Here is a 22165-nt window from a genome sequence, read left to right as displayed (position 1 = left end):
GGCTATGGCTACTTTCACAGTGGCAAGCTCATTTTAATGCTAAGCAGGTGATAGAGTGTTTGATAATATTCCTCTTGGATAAATGGTCTTATAGTTAAAAAAAAATATTACCATGTGCTTAGACTAAAGGGACATAAAGGGAAGTGATTTTCAGCAAAGTTGTTACCATGAAAGTCAATGACAGTAGGTGACTTCAAACAGTGGATGGGTCCTGAGTTAAACTGAAGTGACTGAAGCAACAACTTTGTCACTTCCTGGATGACCATCAGTTAGTAGTTGTTGCTGCTGTTATATACAGTGTTTCACCCTCCACTGAGAGTTTTGAAATCAGCATACCAGGAGGAGGCTGTTCTTGGCAGGTATCATGAGCTCCAACTGCCCGGTCAGCTGATAGCTGGTAAGACAAGCTGGCTAATGAGACCTGAAATCTCTAAAAACACTGGAGCACTTTTGCAAATAGGTTGTATTTTGACACATCAAGACTGTGCCACTACATTCTCAGCTAAAAATTAATGATAAATATTTAAGTCAATAGGTATTTAATTATTTTTTACATTTTAATTAATTATGACACATTCAATTACTTATTTCATGATCTATTTGCTTATTTAATTTTGGCACTTTTGGCCCTCCACATAATACGAAGACCTAAAGAAATGTTACAAAGCAAAGCCAACTTTGTCTCATGCGATCAACCACAGAATTCTTACCTTGGTTTGAGGTCAGTTCAGTCACATTTTCTTCAAACACCTTTCATGTTGGAGTTCTGAGGCTGCACTGAAGAGGTCATAATACTACTTGAGTAAAGCGATCTGACAATTTAGAACAGTCTGCACCGCTAGCCATGACCAGAGTGTACACAGATACACAACATCGAGTGCCATCACCTCACACAGTCAGCCTCCTTGTTATTAGAAGGTCAGAAATGTGAAAGAAATTAGTTTTAACAAATTAATCTTGTGTAAATACCAGCAGAAGCACCTCTTCATCGAGGCTTGTATTCATTCTTAGGTATGGTCGAGTCTACAGCTGGTAACAATTCAACACAATTTAGACACTAATGCCAACTTATAAAGAACTAAACTAATTTTATGCTGAACTCTAAAAAGGTTGAAAGCTGCATTTTTGCATTCTTGCCTAGAAGAAGATAATGTGATGTATTCTAGCAGCTACAAAACCAATTACACTAGTAGCAAGTACATTTAGGAATTTAGCCTGACAGGTGTATGGCTTTCTCATCCAGATGCATTTTACAGCTGTTTGGAGGCTGACTAGTAATTGGAAGCATGCATTATATTCTACTGATGAGAAAAATGCATTAGTAAAATGCAAGGCATCATTAATGCAATCAGCTCAAAGGGAACAAGTTAAGGGTCAGAGTTGAGCTCTTAAAGCTAAATACCAGCACTCTTCCTTTTTCATACGACAATAAGCTCATGAACGGATTTGAAGAAAACTTAAAAGCCACAGAGCAATGAGCTCTTCAGTAAGGAACTGATTAGCATTAAGTTCTGTCTATCAACACTCAAATAAATCTAAATGTATTCCCCCTTGAACATGAACTGCTTACTCTATTAGTTCCAAGATGTTAAATGAGGTGGAAAATCAGAACCATGCAAATATTTGGGGTTTCCTTTCTTTCTTTTCTTACTCATGATAATTTAGCTAAAGGCAGTCAGAAATGACCAGTTAATTCCAACGTCTGCAATGGCAAAGTAATTTGTATATGGAAAATCACAGCGTAGCTAATTCCAATCACCATAAAATAACTTTTTGTGCAACTCTTAGTGATCCATCACACAGCCAGATAGTAATGAGCCACATGAAAGTCGCCTTAACATATAATGACTGATCTGATTTTAGCTGCCGAAAACACTGTAAAGTGACTATGTTTGAAGATGGGCCACATTTTGAGATGGTTTCCTGCTTCTGGCTTCAGATTGCTCTAATAGATGAGATTAGATATTTCACCCCACTGCAATGATGCTTGCAAGGGGGAGATAGCAGAAAAGAACCGGATAAAGCTAAAGCAGAGAAAGCAACTAAAGATGAGCCATGATAAATGCAATGAAAGAAAACTAAAGATAATCCAGAAATTATTCAAATAACACAACGTTGCCATCGTAAGGTCTTTTTAACTCATAGGTTTTGCCATCTTTCCAGCAAGAGAAAGAAATTGTGAAGAAAATAACTTGTTTAAAGACAATGTCATGCAAAGGTCTTGAGCTACACCTCACTTCCTTATATTTTTCAACTAAAATGAGAAATAATTGCAGTGATATACTGAAATCTGCAATTATACACAGCATAAAAGGCAAAAAAGCATGAAGATCACAAAGTGGTGTCACCACCTTTATCCTACATCATTGCTTTAACTCTCTGAGACTCTCCGAGTTCTTTAAGTCGTCGTCAGGAATAGTTCTCCAAGTTCTTTAAGTACATTCCAAAGCCTTTCTTTGGATTCTGGCTGTCTTTGGTTCCATTTTCTGTGTAAATGATTCCACATTGCATCAATCCCGAGGTCCTGGCTCTGGGGAGGCCAATCCATGATTAACAGTATTTGCGTGATTTTCTATCCTGGTATACTTTTACCACAATAGCACTGTGTTTGGAGTCAAGGTATTGTAATGTGGATAGAAAGATTTTTAGCTGAATAGCAGCCCCAAACCATGACAGAGCCTCCACCATATGTTTCCAGATGACTGTAAACACTCCGTGGTATCCTTCACTTCTGACCTCCTTTGTTAAACCATTTAAGGCAAACATTTCAAATTTGGATTTATCACTCCATGAAACCTGTTGTTATTGACTTTCAGTTCAGTTCTTATGCAATATGGCATACCTCAGCCTTTTCTCCCTCTTTCCCTTCCTTAAAAATAGCTTCTTGACAGCTATTCTTCCCTGAGGCAATTTTTGATAAGGCTTTGGTGAACAATAAATGGATCAACTGAAGAGCCAGATGCATCTTGGGTCCTGTGTCAGATCTTTGCCGTATTCTTTTTTTCTATTTCTTAAGGCCAAGATCTGTCAACTTTTCAGCTAACACCTCTTTGGGAATCATCTTGTTGGTGCAATAATACTTTATGCCTCTCAAACTGTGTTATTCTTGGTGGGGGGTTTTTTCAACTAAAGAAATAAGAAAAGAAATCAACCATTTTCACAACATCTTTGAATCTTTAGTAACAAAGTGCCTAAAGCTGCGATTTCAAAATTGGTTCTTTGCAAAGTTATATGTTATGCATAGACACAAAACGTATTCATCCCTTGAGTTAGGTGTCCTATTATGTTTGAATGATTCAAAGGTCAGTCTTGTGTAGTTTAGCAAACAAAAGAAAGGAGAACATTTTCTGACAATGGTCAGGTGCAAGGACTGGACTGAAAATGAGTGAAAAAGCAGCCAAGCCTGTCCAAGCCTAGAATACGTGAGAGATGGCTCAAGATTTTTGCACAGCACTTTCATTCACCTTTACACTGTGATAGTGAATACTCCTTTTTTAGACTTAAGATGTCTTAAAATCTGCTTAACTTGTAACTTACACAAGGCTGAGGAACAAGAACATGAGGAAAAGCATTTAAAAATAAATAAATAAATGTAAAGCATTGTCTGCATGACATACAGAGGATGTTAAAGTTTGACAAAACAGGAAACACTGTTTAAGGAATTCACAGAATACAAAGAGGGTACAGTGAAACACTGGGCCGGGACTTAAATCTCTGAGCCCCGGGGGAGCACGAATCAGGAAGGGGGGTTCATCAGGTGTTTTATCCATTATGAGAGCTGGAAGACTGGAAAGGTGAAACGGCAGGAATTATAGCATGACTTGCAAATCGGTTGGTATTCCCATCAGGAGTGACGGACATAGTGTGGGAGAAAATCCAGTGGGGCTGAGTGGATCTTTTGTGTTCACATGCAATCGCTTAAACATGGAATCCAAATAGAAAGTCCCTGCATTTAAAAATGTTACTTAATGTTTCCTGTTTCCAGTATAATACCAATCATAATATTATGTTACCGACCAAACGAGGGAGTGATAGTATTGTGAAATACTAAGTCAACTGGTTTTTGAACTTTAGAGTATTTTTACTGATTCTGCACAAACCTACATGGCTTGATAGGTGCTAACATTTCATAAACGATTCATCACAGGCAACATTTATTAAGACTACTCTTTATTTCAAATTAAGTGTTTTTAAGTGTTTTTCAAGGAAAAACAGGAAGAAATATTTTGATGATGAGTCATTTCATGATATTCTATCGTGCATTTCTGGGTTTCAATGTTTAATCTCATTCTGTGTAGCTTCTCTAAGACAGGATGTGAAATGATGGTAATTTTATGAACAAAGGGGAAAACAGCCAGTTTATGGTGTTGAAGGTACACTTGGACACTTGTATAGATTAGAAAAAAAAAAAAGAGTTCCCACACACATACAACAATGTTTAAAATAAAAATCCTTCATTCATTGAGAAACAAACCATCATGACCAAGATCATCTCCAATACTAAATCTGTTCCCAAAACCCCCCACATCACTGACCACTGTCCATTTTGTTGCATACCAATAAAGAGTAGGTCACTGATGGCCACTGTCCATTCAAGACACTCCGACCCCACCCCACCCCCCATTGGCTCCACTGGCCAGGACAAGGCTGACCACAGCCTATTGTGAACCCATTGTAATGGTCTCCAGAGAGGCATGAGATCTGTGTGGCCAACTCTCAGTGATTGATGCTGGCCTGACCTCAGCAGTGGCCTGTCCAAGATGTTCTGGGGGACAATATCCTCAATTTGTCCCTTTAGCTATCCTTATCTCCCACCACCATAGGCCACAGACTGAATAGTGAACGTTCAATCATCTCCAAGTTTTGGGCTGTATTTTTGCTGTCTTCTTCCTTCTTTCATTTCCATTTTGCCCTTTTTCTTCACGTCCCCTTTCATAGTTGTTTCTCCTGTTTTCTGTTCATCTTCCTTCATCATATTCTTTTCCCTGGGTTTTATAATTCATTCTTCCCTTTCTGCTCTTCTTTTCCTCGTGTTCTTTGATCTATCGTGTTAGGGCTTTTATTTCTTCCTCCTCTCCTTTATCGTTACATCTTTTGCTTTGTGCTTTTTCATCCTCTCCTGCCAACTTCCCTCAATCCCAATCTCTTCCCTTCTTTGCCCTTTCCATTTTTGTCATATTCTGTTATTCATTGTTCGCATTTCTCAATTCTTCTTTTCCTTAACCTTATTTCTTTTGAACTTACTTCTTCTTCCTGTCTTTTTCCTTCTGCTCATTGTCCATGTTGCTTTTCATCACCTTGTATCTTCCATCTTTTTTTCTTGTTCTTTAGCCTCATCTTCTTTTTATTAATCGGACTGCAGTGTTATTTTGCTTTTGTATCACCTTTGTGTCATTATTCCTTTTCCTCCCCTTCTAAATCACATATTCCCACCATCCTTTCACTGTTCTCGTGTTCCTATAAATCCACTTAATATCCATTGTCCTATCAGTTGGAGTGATACATTGCATCCTTTTACCAAAGAGATCTTCTTCCTCCAGGGCTTTTTTTTTTGGTAATATGTAATTTCCTTGTAATTTCTAAGACTCTTAACCTCTACACCCCCCACCTGAGGAAGTCCTTAAGGAGAAGCTTCCATCACCTCCTATCTGCTCTGTCTCCTGTCCTGGAGAGAACTGTCACCACTCTTCCCCTTCAGCCACTAATGCCTTTTTCTCTGCGTGCTTAAAGGGGTGACAACACCTCTCCCAGGTCCTGTCATCGGGGCTACTCTACAGAGTACTTCACGGCTCCTTTCTAACTCCATACATGGCTGCAAAGTGATGGAGAACCCCCCGGGCTGTCAACCAGCTTGTAGTTTACTTCTCCCCCATTTCTCTTTGCATCCTCGTTTTCTCACTCCATCTCTCTCTTGCACCCTGTCATACACTCTAGCACCTTTATCAAGGGACACTTCAAAAAATAAACACGAGCTCTTTCCCTTGCCCTCATCGTGTTTCTCTGCGCGTGAAAGAAAGAACTTACTAAAGCCACTGAGGGTATTCTGGATGGGTTGTGTAAGGGTTTGAGTGGGGGGGAAAGTAAAAACATCCAACAAAAAGATACAGCTCTAATCTTTACACATTGAAGTGAATCAATTTGGGGGGTTTTCTGCAATAAAAAAGCAGCATATATATTCATAAATCTATTTTCAGCCAGTCATTTATTACAATGTATTATTTTTTATCTTTTCTGTTTTGCCTTTGTCCTTTTGTTCTGCTAACAGAAAGGAGTAGAAAGCCTTCATGTTGGGCCTGTATAACATCAATATCCATCAAAAATCAAGTGGGAGCTCAGGTTTGACATGACAGATTGAACCACTGACACACAAAGCATCGACTGTGTTTCCTCACTTGACCTTCTATTGGACAAAGGTCTGAGCAACGCCACTCAGGCAAGTCTCTATGGGTCACACAAGCCCACTGACATCACAGATCACACATGGCACAGCAAGCTGAGCCCAAATACTTTTTTTATATACATATATTATTTTGTGTTTAGCTTTCCTACAGCTTTTTGGTTGATCATTTCACACATATACACAATATATGTGACAATAACAAGGTAATGTGATTGGATGTGTGCAAGGTGTTTTTTGAAGGGAAGAGAGCAATCTAGTGGATGGTGTTCTCTTTCATCAGCTTCCTTTCTGTGTCTCACATCAGACCTCTGTGGTCAGGGTGTCACCCAGTTTGTCACAAGGGGCAAAAGATAAAGATTTATTCAGCATGTCCTGCAGCTTGTTGAGCCCCTTCCTTCCTTCTATCTCCCAGCAACTGTCTTGGTTTGTTTATAACCTGGAGTAGGAAGCATTCTTGGCTTCTACCAGTGGCCTCATGTCTTTGCTATCCAACGTAATTGATGCACTAAAAACAAGACTTAAAGAATTGTACCTTTTATATAAATATAGAGGAATTATAGCTTTTGAAAAATATTGGTTCAAGACAAAAAATGACTCAATTTGCTTCACCCCTCTCATTCTGCACTATAGGTTCTGTCCCCTATGCAAATATAGCTGTATATTGATTAGATATGTATCTTTCAAGCTGTTAGGAGTCCAGGCTGAAGCTTGCCCCTTGAGGCAGGCCCCCATCCCTTAGGTCAGAGATTGAATCTCTGGTATCTGAAGATGCAAATACAAGCGCACACATTCACAAGCCTGTTGATCGTCAAGATACTGCTGATAAGCAAATATACCATGGTCCATATGTTATTTAAACTCATTACTGAGCAAGTGTTGTAGTAATTTTTGACACTCTATAAACTTTTGAGAATTTGATACAGATTCAGACTGTTGCACATCTAAGATGTACATTTGGGGTGTGGTGTTACAGCTTTGAGAGGGAGGCTGGCTCAGTGAACACATGTAGAGAAGTATTAAAAAGCGAGCACATCCTTAAATGAGGCAACCGAGGGGCCTCGACTGCGCTATGGAGATGCAAATGACCCACGAGACAAAGGTACGCTCAATAAAACAAAGTGTAAAATTGAATAAATATGCAAGTGTGTTGCGTGTGAGACAATACACAGGGATGGGCATCATCTGACCTTTCATGCCGAGTCACATGGGAGGAAGCCCTGTGGTCTTTCGACACAACCCCGGCATCTTTAGGGGATTCCTTTGCTGAGTAAAAATAATCAACTCGCCTGCAAATCCTCCGATCTCATATCTACCCACGAAATTATGTCCGGAAGACAACAAAGGGGTAACCGAGTTGGGGAGACGTACAAAGAGGGGCACATGCATCTTCAAGTCCCAACTCAGTGTGACATCCTTTCTAATGATCAGCATGGCAGATGGCACGAGATAGACACATATGTGCCCGTGCGTCTCAGGCTTGTGTCACCCGCTGCACCAGCGCTCTGTCTTGGCTTCCGAAATTATCCACAGGATTACCCCCCATTAAGTCTTTTACTGTCCTATCATATCTTGCAATCTAGCCTAGACTTTAAACGCCTCTAGTGTCATTAAGCCATGAATGACAGCTGGCAAGGCTATGTATCTCGGGGCCTTGGAAATTATAAACCAACTATAGAAAATGGCAGAAATTCAATGCATGAAACCAACTGAAAAAATAATTGTGTTTAATAGATTAATCAGACAATTAATCAACAATTTTGGATAATATACCAATCCATCATTTATCAAGCAACTGGCTGTTTCTGTTAAATGTCATCACAATAGGAATATACTTGTGTTTGGAACTGTTGCCTAGAAGAAATAAGCAACTGGAAGACATCACTTTAGGTTTTGAGTAATTGTAATGAGTTTTTAATACGCTTTAACCTGAAGTAGACATGTTTTGCTTTATGTTGAAATGTAGTAGCTGTAACCAATTAAAAAACCCTTACTTCTTCCTGTGTTTGGCAGATCTCATCTGTCCAGGTCCTCCTTATGTTGTCCTCCCTGTTGATTTATTGGTATGTGCTTAGAGTTGGCTGATAAACAAGTGATCTTACATTTGCCTGAATTCTGCGAACTATATAAACATCAAAATGGATCCATTTAAAGCCAGTGCATGACTATTTAATCTTCAATGACCATTACAATAAGTATGAACTCTTTAAAGAAGAATAACAAAAATGTTTTGGCAGAACAAAAATGGGTTACTTGTACAGCGTTGCACAAAAGGTCTTGAGCCTCCCCTCGTTTCTTTATATTTTTCAAAGAAAATGGGAAATAGGTGAGATGAGTTATTGATATGTGTGCAAACATACATGGAAACATAGCACATAAGGCAAAAGCAAAGTTTAGACATTTCTAATGAGCTCAAAAATAAAAAAATGTTATGATCATCTTTACTCTTTAACACAACATGAACCGTTTTAGGCCAGTTTTCTTGTAAGTTCTTTAAGTAGTCCTAAGGAATAGTTGCCCAGGCTTCTTGAAAGAAGTTCCATGTTTTGTCTTAACGATCCCACTATAATGTTGATTTCTGGACTCTGGAGAAGCCAGTTGACTCACAATGTTCCTTTTACTGTAATGGCAGTCAGTTTGGGATCACTGTCATGCTAATTACCAATCAAATACTTTCAAAATGGTACAGCATCTTTTTTTTAAACAGTTGACTGCGGACTGTTGTACCTCATGCCCGACCTCCTCCGTACAAACTGCTGACAATTTGGGACCATAAGACCTGTTGTCATTGATTTTCAGTCCAGTTCATGTGTAATTTGGCATGTCTCTGTTTTTTCTCCCCGTTTCACTTCCTTTAGAATGGCTTCTTGGCAGGAACCCTTCTACTGAAACCATCTCTGATGAGGTTTTGTTGAACAGTAGATGGATCAACCTAAAGGCCAGTGAAAATACATCGTTCAGGTCCCGTGTCAGGTTTTTGTGAATTTTCTTTCCGATTTCCAAAGGACACGGCTTTCAGATACTATTCGTAGGCCTGTCACTTCTCCTTTTGTCTTCCACACGTCCAGTTTTCTCTGTTTATTTAAGGACACATTTCTCAGCACACCATACTGAGGTAAGTTTTTGGCTAACAGCTCTCAGGGAATCACTTTGTTGTTGGAAAAATACTCTTTTGTACCACCAAATTTTGTTATCTTTGGTATTTTTCAGAGATTCGACTTAAAGCGAGGAGAACAAATATATGTTTTTGCAAAAGGACAAGTTGTTTGATATGTGCAGACTCATCACTTTTCCATCCCATGAATTAGAGGCTTTCTTATACTTGAACGATTCATGTCATTGTTAAGTGGCTTAACAAAACAACCCAAATTAAAAACATTTCAGTGAAAATTCTCAAGACTACAAGGATACAAGGATTGAAAATAAATTGAACAGAGCCTATGTCCAAAGAAAATTTTTCAAAAACCTACAAAAGCTGCAATAACAGAAAAAAGTATTAATTAATTATAGATTTGAAGAAGGTGAATTTGAACCTAGAGCTGCAAATAAGTATAAAGTATAGAGGTGAACTGTTTGCTTTCTGTGTACTCTAGGTCGCACAAAAGCAGGCAGACAGTAGAAATGGCAAGGGATTGAGTTATTTTATATTTTTATGATGCTGCTTCATTCTTTTTATTTCTTCAAAGTTAAATCCAGTAAAAAAAGAAGGAGTAAGTAAAGGAAGGATTTCATGTCAGGAGTAGATGTAAATGTGGAATGAGTAAAAGGAATGTTTTCAATACAGTGTGTGAGAAAGAATACGTTACAGTATAGGGACAGTGGATACACCAAACCAAGAGCCAGACCCTGCACCTGTCCCTTCTCCGCTGGGGTCCCTCTGCCACCAAGGAAAAGCAGACGGTTCCTATGAAGCATGAGGCTAAAGCCTGCCAAACCCCCGCAAAAATCCCACCCCCCCATCCCACATACACACTCACACTGACTGAGTGGCAGCTCCGTCTGGGTCAACAGTGCACCCCTTGACATTCCAACAGTGAGAGAGATACGGGGGTGTCATCTCACCTGGTTTTGGCTGTGTGGCATAGCGAAGGACAGTAGGGGAGCAGTGCGGCTGTCCACAATATTTGTTTAGCTGTTCCCGGTGTCAGCGATGTCTTCATTTACCCCAATGTTTTGCAAAATGTTTTGCCAGGCCACTGCTAACGCTGGGACACTGAAATATGAAGGATTATTTTTCTTGTCTTTGGCCTAGCATTTCTGAAAACCACAGTTTACCCTAGAAGGACACTCCATCAAAGACGTCCTTGCAATTGTAAAGAAAGCGATACGGAAAATTTAAGAGGATTTTCTGTTTCATGAAGTTTCACAAAATTCAGCCTCATAGTTTTTGGATGATCTTGCTCCCAAAAGGACAAACAAACACCACTGAAAACAATATGTTGTTATTCAGGGATTTATTTTTATACCCATTAACTTGTAAGAATGCAATGTAAAAAGCCCACAATGCTTCTTCCAGATACAAAGAACTTCTTTCCAAAGTGCATACCAAGAAGAAATTATTTAAAACAGTAAAGCTGATATAGCCACATGATACATGACAGTTTGATGTAATTGAGACATGATTTTCAGGTCACTTACTCCTAGCTTAAAGCACTGTGAGCCATGGTATATACAAGCAAGTAGCATTTCAAAATGACCATGCTGTAATTGTCTGCCTCTGCTAGCCAGTCGAGTTACAGTCTACATTTTAATTCAATTCAGTTTAGTTCAATTTTATTTATACAGCAATGAATCACAACAACAGGCACCTCAAGGCACTTTATATAGTAAGTTAGACCCTATAATAATATGACAGAGAAAACCCCAACAATCATATGAGCCCCTGTGAGCAAGCGCTTTGGCAACAGTGGGACAGAAGAAACCTCCGGCAGAACCAGGCTCAGGGAGTGGCGCAGCTGCTTGTGGTGAGGGGAGGAAAACCTCACAATCTTCCCCTCTGTTCCTAAATTATGGCTGTCAACAATTGTAAGAAAAGTAAAGCAAAACTTTTATCACTTCCTACTTGAATCCTAATCCACATTTGCGTGAACTTTTATCAGAATTAGCAAAAGATGTTTGTGATATGGCCAAATTCTGTTCTCACCATCCTGATGAATTACATTTGTGTCTGTTTATTTTATATTTTATTTCACTTTACCCTTCTTTTTTGATAAGCACCACTACAAAATCTTGTTATACTGTATCAAGCCAGTGTATCATAAGCATAATGCAAGAGACAGGTGCCAACAAATATATATTTCTTTTATCACCATATAAATCTTGCCTATCGCTTCCTTCACATTGGAAAACAGTGAGTATACCTACACAGTAGAATGTTGGTTTAGCTCTATGTTATGTATCGTCATTAAGGCATTCAGTTCTGTCATGGCACTTTCCCAATATTAGCATAAATCACTTGGTTGAGCTAATTTTCATATAATTGATGCTTGTCATGGTATAACACTGATTTTTATTTTTATGACACAGCTTTTCGTATAAGATCTCTCTGCCAGCCCCCTCCCCCCAAATTGTAGGCATGAGCCCTACCAAGTTCCTCATCTTGTCACACTGAGCTTTCACTCTGAAAGCTGAGCAGACACAGAAAGGCACTGACGTGCGAAAGCCCGAGTTTATACCCAACACCATACCCCTAAGTGACCCCCACGAAGGCGCTGTCCAGGTTTAATGCCAACTGACTTTTAATTCGCCTTTGCATGTATTGATCTATTTATTTATTTACTTCCAACTCGTTTCCTCTTCTCGCCTTCTTCCTTCGCTCTCATCTCATCTGCTCCACGTCCAAGCACCCAGGGATCTCTCTCCCGGTTTAATAATTCATGAATGTTCGGGCTGCTGCCGTAATCCTGACTGACACTAAAAGTCTGTCTAGATTTAGTGTCATGAAAATTTCATCCGCAAATGTACATTCGAGCTCTGTCTTTCGCCTACTTCTCCTCTCTTCCAATGGACCACTCTTGCTTTTACTGTCTCTCTACTGTCTCTCTTTCTGCTGGCAAGTTTGCAAAACTAGCCTCATTCTCTCACTCACATGCACACTTGTAGGAGCATAAACATATACCGGGATGCACAAAGTGACTGGTAACACACAAACAAACAAAAAGTCAGCCAGAGAAAGCGCACACACTGACAGGCCACTCTGCTCCATCTTGATGGGGCTATTTACTGCGTTACATCTGGACTCATTTGTTCACCTCGCTAGCAGCTGAGGAGAGGCGTGGGCCCCACGAGTACAAAGTGACTTAGAACCTTGAGTGGATATTTCAGTGTCAACATTCCCAGTGGAAATCAACATCCTAACTGTCGGTGTCATGTTTAAGCCAGTGAGCGACACTGAAACACAATCCTATCATGCCTGACTCATAAATTACCAGCCCTGTCTGTTCACCAGCATACACTGACAAAGCTTGATGTGATACAGGGAATTTTTAATATCACACTCTTGGTTTTAAATACCTTCTATCATAACAAGCTGGGTCCTGCATTGCGTCCCGAAATCATTTATATTTAGCTGTATTCCTTCTCTATCGCTTCAAAAAGGGTCGATTCTGTGTTATTCTCCAAGGCAGCAGGTTAGAGTCACAGTTTCTGTTCATTTTTGGAGGTTTTGAGAAGGCATTTTAGCTTTTACTTTAGTCACGGTAGAAGTGGAGCATAATTTTTGCATGAAATACATCAGAGTTACCATATTAGGATGTTCAGTGGTGTCTTTCAACAAAAAAAATATTGTTTGAGGGATTAAAAGTTAAACTAAGACTAGCACATATACTGAAGGATAATATATTGGTTTGCTGGACACTAGAAAGAATGCAGGTTAAAAGACCTTCACACTGACTTTACTTTTCAACCCTGGAGACTGGCCATTCTTTATACACAATCTATGGCTGACATAAGAACCCAGCAAAATCCTTAAGAACAGGACCAGCGGGGCAACAATCACTCACTCAGGCAGGTTAGAAATAAATCTCATTCCTGGATAGTTAACCTTAAGAAAAACTAAACTGAGCTTCAAAATTATGATCCAAACTGCAAAAACTGCTCACCAACATGAATATTTTTCATCTCAAACTCAACCCAAATGTTGTGTTTCAGTTTATTTATGCAGGTCTATCTACTTGATTTTTAAATTACTATGATAAGATGGAGAGCACATACATAACACAGGCTTGTATGTTGTAATGTTTCACATTTTGCCTTCACCTCAGAATAAGGCATTTAGCCAAAGCCAGATAAATGTATGTATGCATGTATGTATTAGATTACGTTTGACTTATCTGAATTTTCATTCCCTGCACTCCAGCAGCTGAGTAAGTCATCATAACCAAAAGACACAATGACAGTAACGAATGAATAAAAGTAGGCCTCATATTGTATAATACTTCCCCTTAAAATGGAGATGAAATGCTGATTGCTGAAGCTGCAAGTATTCTGTTTAAATTGTATAAGGAGGTATAATTATAATAAGGCCTTATACAGTTATAGTGCCAGCACAGTCTGGTGGACGTGTCAGCACTAGGAATTATTGAACTGCGATTGTGTGGAGTGGCCTTTGTACTTTAGTGTTGTGCAAACGTCTTGAGCCACACTTTGAAGCATCTACAAAAATAAATGAAAATACAGTATAAAAGGAAAAAGTATTGTTTTTTTGGTCAAATCTAACAAGCTTAAAAGTCAATCATTTGGTTTGACCACCTTTATTCTTGAACTCTTAGGCAAGCTTTCTTGGAATTTCGATAAGTACTTCTTGAAGGACATCCCAAAGCCTCTCCCTTGAAAGTTGTCTGCATTTTGTTGTCTGTAAAGATAAACCCAATAAAGTTGAGGGCTATGCTCTGGGGAGGCCAATCCATGACTGATAAGGGTTCTGTATCAGGTCTTTTCTTAATCACATGACTTTCAGATACTGCCTATCCACAAAAGTTTTTTAGACATGACACTTCTTCCTAATTTTTAAGGACACACTACACATCAGTCTGAGATATGTCAAGTCTGTACAAAAAAAACACTATGTTATGCCACTTGGACTGTGTTACCATTGTCATTTTGTATAGATCCAACTAAAGAAATGGGAACAAATTATATGTTTTTCCCCAACAGACTGCCTGTTTTGTGTAGTCACAACACTGGTTCATCCCTCGAGTTAGGCGCCTTTGTTTGTATGGTTGAATGATTTATAGCTTGGTGTTAAGGGGTTCAAAAAAAAAAAAAAAAAAAAAAAAAAAAACATCCGTCAGGTACAATCACTGGACTGAAAATTAGTGAAAAAGCTCAAGAGCGTTTTTTTTAAATTACAAGAAAGTCTGGCTCTTTGGAAGAAAAATATGAAGATATGACAGGGTGCTCAAGACTTTTACCCAGTATTGCAACATGAGGTGCTGTTAACTGTACGGATAGACTGCCAAAGGATTCTGTGGTCACAGTTTTTTATTAGGCATTTAGACTGATGTTAGAAAGAGATACTTGCTAAGTAGTACTATTTAAGGCAGCCATGCTGTCTAAGTACACTCTAGCAATACATGATGACTAAGCACCCCCCTCTCTTATAATCGCTTCTAGCTCCAAAATAAAGTCATCTTCTGGATTCAGCATGGTGATGGCAAAAATGCTCAAAAACAGAAGTCCACATGACACTGACATTACAGCGGTTCTGTCCATCTTTTCAGGATTTGTGCCAAGGTCACCAGAATTTCCACAGACTACCCACATAGCAGACAGGTCTGGCCCGGTTCTGGTATCAAGCCGGCATTGCTGGCTGACTTCTGGCATGGTAAGTGGTATGTCATTCAGATATGGGCCATGCCTGGCATAGATGGCACTATTTATATGATGGCATGCCACATCTGGCCCAATTGTGGTTTGGTGTATGTGGCCCAGGCTCATAGAAAACAGGTCTTCCCTGGATCGGCATCAAGCTGGCACTTCTGAGTGACTGGTGTCATGGCAGAGTGTATGTCAACCAGATGTGGGCCAGGTCCGGCAATGATGGTGCTATTTATTTTCCTATTTTAGTTAGAAGACCCAAATGCCATGTTGGAATACTATACTGCTATGGTAGCCAATGTTTCAAATGCAGGTTTGACAGGTTTGTGAGTGTACACGTTATCCAAACCAAGTGATGGTTTACTCATGTTTGCCAGCGGGTAGCTGTAGCTCAGGAGGCTATCATGTTCCGGCACATGTTGTTATTACATGGCTTGATTAAGGTACACATTAGGCTGACATCAGGGCCAGCACAGGGCCAGCAGTGTGTCTGCAACTCGCCTTGTGCTGGCCCATGTGTGGGCCACCTCTGGCAAACCAGATCCGGGCCACCAAAGGGCCGATAGTCTTTGCGGTATGCGGGCCATGTGTAAGCCCATTGTGTGGGCCAGATCTGGGCCATACCAATTTTGCTATGTGGGTACTTGTGCCTGAAATGCATCAGTAAGCAAACAAACAAAACTTAGTTTTACGATTAAGTGTTTCACCTAATTACAGTTATATACTAGGGGAATTTTAAATAAAGTCTACAAAATCAAAGAAAATATGTTTAAAGTCACCATGTCTGTCAAACACAATATGAGCAATATTACTTTTCTTTATTGTGCCGGTAGGATTTGGCATGTACCCAGTTCTTGTGGAGCTATACACTCTCCTACACACCCTTCCTCTTTGGCACAGACCAAACCAGGGAAAAGTGTTTGAGAAAAAAAGAAGTCTTCAAGGAGGCAGTGTGTTGAAAAATCCTGTCCATTCCTGGAGGGAGGGAAAATCCTTCACAAAAGTACATAGTCACACACACAGTGCCTCAAACCAGCTATTTGAACGAGAGATGAGATTAAAAAAACCTCAACACGGTTGTTATAATTTATGACTGAGCTTTTACACTGTTCGCCCGGAGCTATTTTTATATTTCACAGAAGAATCAACTCTTTCCTCTTTTTCCAATGAAAATATACTTGATGGTTTTAGAGTAATCAGCTGATAAGATGCCGGGAGCTTAGCCCCTTGTGGTATCAGTTAATTCTCTCTTTTTACTAAGAAAGAGTTTGAGCCCACGGACGAGTCGATAAACTTTCTGTGCTCATCAACAGCCATTCATCGCCGGTTAAGTGTCAACTATTGCTGCAATATTAATAGCCCTCTTATCAGAGAGACAGGAAGGGCCCTTTAATTGGCTGCCAGTGTAATTTTGCTTCGTAACACTCGCAAGAATGAACAAGAAAAAAAAATAACAGAAGAGCAGAAAAGATGGACAGATAACCCTGCCATGACAGTAATGTTTGTAATTACCACCCACCTCTGCATCAATTGCTTCTATCTTCCTCTCCACCTGATGCCTACCCCCCATCCTCCCCAATCTCACATGCTTCAAGAGGGATAAGTCAACCTGAAGAGTGCAGTAACCAGCGTGGAAAAGCACCACTCACACTAATGGACAGAATATGGTACCAAGGAGGGAAAATGTTCTGAAGAGTCTCTCCTCTAAACCCCATTTCCCATTCCTCCTCTTTTTACTAATGTCCTCACTTTCTTCCAGAGTGATTTTTGCCAACACTCTGGATGAAAAGAAGAAAAAAAAAAAAAAGCACAAGGCACCTCTACAGTGTCTTCTCACCACTTACACCCTTGTAAGCCGTATGCACTCTCTAGCAGCTGTAAAATATGCATGGCAACATATATTTGCTCGTTGGTTGGGTTTCCAGGGTTTCTTTGATGCACATTACAATTGCACCATGTGACACCTATAAAAACATAAAAAGAAAGAGGAAAAAAAACACCCCCACCCTTTATCTACCCTTCACCTTTTTAGCCTTGCTGAAGGACAATTGAATGGAAGGCATTATATCACCAGTCTGACTGTTTGATTTTATTGGCACTTATTAAAAAGCACATGAACTTTAGCAGCGTTGAGGTTAGCATGGTCTCCCTTGTGTCCTTTCCAAGTTTGCTCCCAGACTCTCACTTGTCACTTTCATTTTTATATCATGTATATATAGACTGTGTAATTCCATTTTTTTTCCTTATTTACATGATTTCTGAGATCTTCAAAAAGCACATTAAAATTTTATCAGGCTACTAAAAATGTGACTAGGACCTCCGCATTTATACCACATGACCTGCATTCCATTGGGAAAAGCTCATGCTTCTTGCTGCTGGTTTCGTAACATCACTTATAACTGTAATGCTGAAGGCATCAAAAAGTAGTGGTTGAAATATGCCAAAGTGTTTTCCAGCAAAGCCATAGAGCAGATTTTTGGGTCTCATTCATGTATTGTTTTTGTTTTTCATTATTAGAATTTGAATGAATTCTCTATTTAAAATACATATTAGAGACGAGATAGGCAAGCAAAGGCCAAACAGGTTGTGAACATACTGATAACATAAATAGCATACAAACTCATCTGTCGCTTTCTTAGATACCCTTTGCTGGTGCCCCTTTTCCTTCAGAAGTGCCTTAATTCTGCAGGGATGTGCAGTGCCAACTAGTGCTGGGCGATATATCGATTTTTTTAAAAATATCGATATATTTTTATACAAGACATAAGCTGTGACAATATCGTTTATATCGATATAGTCTATGTTGCGTTATAATTACACTTGTGGAGCCGCTATTTTGCCTCTCTCTCGTCTGGGTTTGTTTGCCCCGCCTCTCACCCTCACTGAACACAAACCCCCTCCCCCATCGCTAAACCTGCAGTTGGCAACAAGATGGACACAGGAGCTAGCGAAGAGGAGCTCGTCGGAAAAAAGAAAACCAATGGCTCAATTATTTGGAGATGGTTCGGGTTCAAAGTGTCAGATGAGCAGCAGAATAATGTATTCTGTAGAGAATGTCGAAAAAGCGTCGCAACGAAAGGTTCGAGCACCACTAATCTTTACCACCATTTACAACTGCGCCATAAAGTGCAGTATGAAGAGTGTGTGAAATTGCGTGCTGTAGCCCAGACCGCAAAGTCTTCCAAGGTTCCTGCCGTGAAACAGACCACCTTACAACACTCATATACTCGTGCTGTGCCATATGATACAAAAAGTGAGAAGTGGGGGGAAATTACTAAAGCAGTGGCCTATCATATTGCTAAAGACATGGTCCCCATCTCAACTGTGGAACAAGAGGGCTTTATACAGCTGCTAAAAACTCTTGACCGAAGATACCAGTTACCTAGCCGGAAATACTTCACCAGAGAAGCACTGCCAAAAATGTATACTGATGTTAGACAGAGTCTCGCTGCCCAGCTCACCAAAGTGTCTCACTTCGCACTGACAACCGACATGTGGTCCAGCAGGACATGCGAGCCATATATGAGTGTGACTATACATTTCATGGAAGACTGGGAACTGAAAACTGCCTGTCTCCAGACCAGCTACTTTCCTCAAGACCACACCGGAGAGCATATAGCTGAAGCCCTGCAGGATGTGCTCAAAACCTGGAAGCTCAACCCGACGGGACTGGTTGCTATAACAACTGACAACGGGGCTAATATTGTCAAGGCGGTTCAACTGAACAAGTGGTCGAGGATCCAGTGTTTTGGTCACAGGCTTCATCTGGCCATTGGTAAGTGCAATACTGAATTTTTTGATTTGGAAAAAAAAACGCTAATAAATGAAAAGTGTATAGAGTCTCTTGTAGAGCTAAACATGCCTATGGACCACAAGACAAATATTTTTATAAGTCATAGCCAGCATATACATCTATCACTTAGAAATCGAAAGTTAGTTGAACAAATAAATAAACTATCCCTATTAAATCCAATAAACGTATTGGGGTGTATTTGTCTTTGTATTAGATTGAGTTGTGACACTAAATGAGGACCACAGCTGAGACAAGACAGGGATACATTTTTAAATACATAGTGAGATTAAAAGGTGTAAAAAAAACGAAAAAACACATGTTCTAATCATTTGGTGATCTGGTGATTTTACCAAGATAGTTTAACTAGAACCATTTCTAGGTTATACAATACACGACACATTTTGCAAATATTGTTAAGTCTTATGCATCACATTCTATACAACTGAGATGGATGTTAATTTGCCTTTGAGTGATTTGCATCTTAACATAACAATTAAAGTGATTTTAAAAGTTTGTATTTTGTGTGTCACAGGACATGCTATGGATGATGCCCGCATTACCCGGGCTATTTCTCTGTGTAAGAAAGTCGTCAGCAGCTTCTCCTACAGCTGGAGGAAGAGAAGAGAGCTGGCTGAAGTGCAAATACAGCTGGGTCTTCCAAGTCACCAGCTACTCACAGAGGCAACAACTCGCTGGGGATCAAGGCTTCTCATGATAGAGAGAGTTCTGGAGCAGGAAAGAGCACTTTCTAAAGTCCTCTCTGTCGACATGAAAACCAGACCTCTAGTCCCTACTTGGCAGGACATAGAGGTCCTGGAAGCAGTTCAGAAAGCTCTCAAACCCTGTCAGGACTTCACTGATGCACTTTCAGGAGAGAAGTATGTGACCCTGTCCTATGTCAGACCTGTGCTACACCTGTTTAACACTAGTCTCCTGGCACCTGGAGAGGAGGATAGTGAGCTGTGTAAATCCATCAAGACCCGCATTGTGGATTACCTCAACAATAAATATGCAGATCCATCCACCAGTGACCTGTTGGACATGGCTTCTTTTGTGGATCCACGGTTCAGGGCGAAATACATCCCTAGTGAGAAGATTAATGCACTAAAACATAAACTCATCTTGGAGGCAGAGTCTCTGCTCAGCTATCAGGGTACGTGTTTGTCTGAGCTGACTGATCCAGCCGTGCCTGAGTCTGCAGACCAAGAAGAAGCAGCAGTAGGACACACAGCTAAAAAAAAGAGATCACTGGCAAGCTTCTTCCAGCACAGCACAGCCACCAACACTGGTTTCACAAAAAGGGAAGCAATCGAAAATGAATTTTCTAGCTACCTGTTGTCAGTTTGTGTAGAGAGTGATGCTGACCCTCTCAAATGGTGGAAGGAACATGAAGTTGCCTTTCCAGCACTGAGCCTCCTGGCCAAGAAATATCTTTGTGCGCCAGCTACCAGCTCCCCTTCTGAAAGGATTTTTAGTTGCAGTGGAAACATTGTAACCTGCCACAGGGCATCGTTGAAGCCTGATAATGTTGACAGATTAGTTTTCCTGGCACAAAATCTGTAAGCTGTACAGTTGTTGGCCTTGCTTGTTTGTGTTCTTTCTATATTGTTATTGTCATTGGAGATTTGCACAAAGACCCACTGACCAAAGAATGTAATTTTGTTAATTTCATTCAATCTGTTTACATGTTTGGTTTTTTGCACAAAGTACCAGATGATTGTTCAGCAATACACACAAAGAAGCACTTTAGAAAACTTTAATTCAGTGTAAGCACTTTTTAAAGAGCAAGATGCCTTTGTTATTTTAGATCTGCATCTTTTTAGTTTACATTTTACATTTAGTTTACAATTTTTAGCTTTTTGTTATGTATGAAAAGAAAAAAAATGGAGCATTATTATTTAATAAATGCTGACAATTTATTTTTGACAATTTTTTCGTGTACATCTACAGTTGTATCTTAATAAAAGTTACATGTGTGACATCTGGGACAAGTACCTTTGACCAAGAACTCTCTTTTTGTTCTTACTTTATGGGATTAAAAAAATATCGAGATATATATCTTATATCGCCATCCAGCTAAAAAATATCGAGATATGAATTTTGGTCCATATCGCCCAGCTCTAGTGCCAACTGCACATCCCTGACGTGACTCTCTCATTCCACCACATACCAAAGATGCTACGTTGGATTGAGATCTGGTAACTGTGGAGGCCATTTGAGTGCAGATTAATCATTCTCATGTTCAAGAAACCAGTTTAAGATGAGCGTTGTGACTGTCACTGTCATCATAAAGGGATGGCCATGGTCTGCAACAATATTCAGGTTTTTTTAAGGGGTTCAAAGTGTGCCAAAAAAAATATCCCCCACATCAACAGCCAGCCAGAAAGGTTTCTATAAGGCAAATATATCCTGCCGTTTTAAAATTAACAATGCTCCAGATTTGAAATTGGTTGCAGTGGCTAACATTACAAAAATGCTTAAGTTAGCATGTTGTAATTAACATTATACCTCGCAGTAGCCTTACTAGACTACTCAGCAACCATCATAACCATTTTAGTCCTTGCATTTTTCCAACATTTTTCCAGTCTTCTGTAATTTTGCTGCGCTTGTGTGAATTGTAGCCTCAGTTTCCTGTTCTTAGCTGACAGCAGAGGCACCTGGTACGGTCTTCTGCTGCTGTAGCCAACTGCTTCAAGGTGAATTACTGTTACTTTATAAACCTGAAGAGTTTTGGCAATTCTCTCCTGACTTCTGACATCAAAAGGGCATTTCTACCCAGAGAACTGCCACTTACTAGATGTTTTCTTTTTGTCAGACCAAATCCTAGAGATGGATCACCAAAACAGAACAGTGCCACATTCAAAGTGACTTAAATCCCCTGTCTTTCTTATTCTGATGCTCTGTGTGAACGTCAGCACATCATCACACAATAAATGTGTATAACATTGACTTTAATACATTTATTGGCCTGATTCATTGGCTGTTATCATTAAATCCAATAGAAACCAAGAGAATACAAAATACATTTGTAATAAAGGTCATTTTTGACCAAAAAAATTATGTGTTAAAGACCTTAAGATGGGGTTTAATATGTTCTATGCTATTCCACATGAAAATTGTCTCAAAAAACTTTTTGAAAAGAGCACAAACTTTTTTTC

The 22165-nt window shown here is 39.7% G+C and overlaps 1 protein-coding gene across 1 annotated transcript; it reads left to right on the top strand.

Annotated features, from left to right (window-relative positions):
- Positions 1 to 18103: 18103 nt before the first annotated feature.
- Positions 18104 to 21105, top strand: LOC309712535 (E3 SUMO-protein ligase ZBED1-like). The gene is made up of 2 exons (XM_082543385.1): positions 18104 to 18989; positions 19540 to 21105. The coding sequence occupies exons 1-2, from the start codon at positions 18146 to 18148 to the stop codon at positions 20568 to 20570; spliced, it is 1875 nt and encodes a 624-aa protein (XP_082399511.1). The 5' UTR covers positions 18104 to 18145; the 3' UTR covers positions 20571 to 21105.
- Positions 21106 to 22165: the final 1060 nt, after the last annotated feature.

This window comes from Aulonocara stuartgranti (assembly GCF_965226115.1).
Source record: "Aulonocara stuartgranti genome assembly, chromosome: 8".
NCBI classification, from domain to species: Eukaryota; Metazoa; Chordata; class Actinopteri; order Cichliformes; family Cichlidae; genus Aulonocara; species Aulonocara stuartgranti.
This window is presented reverse-complemented; position numbering and strand designations above follow the sequence as displayed.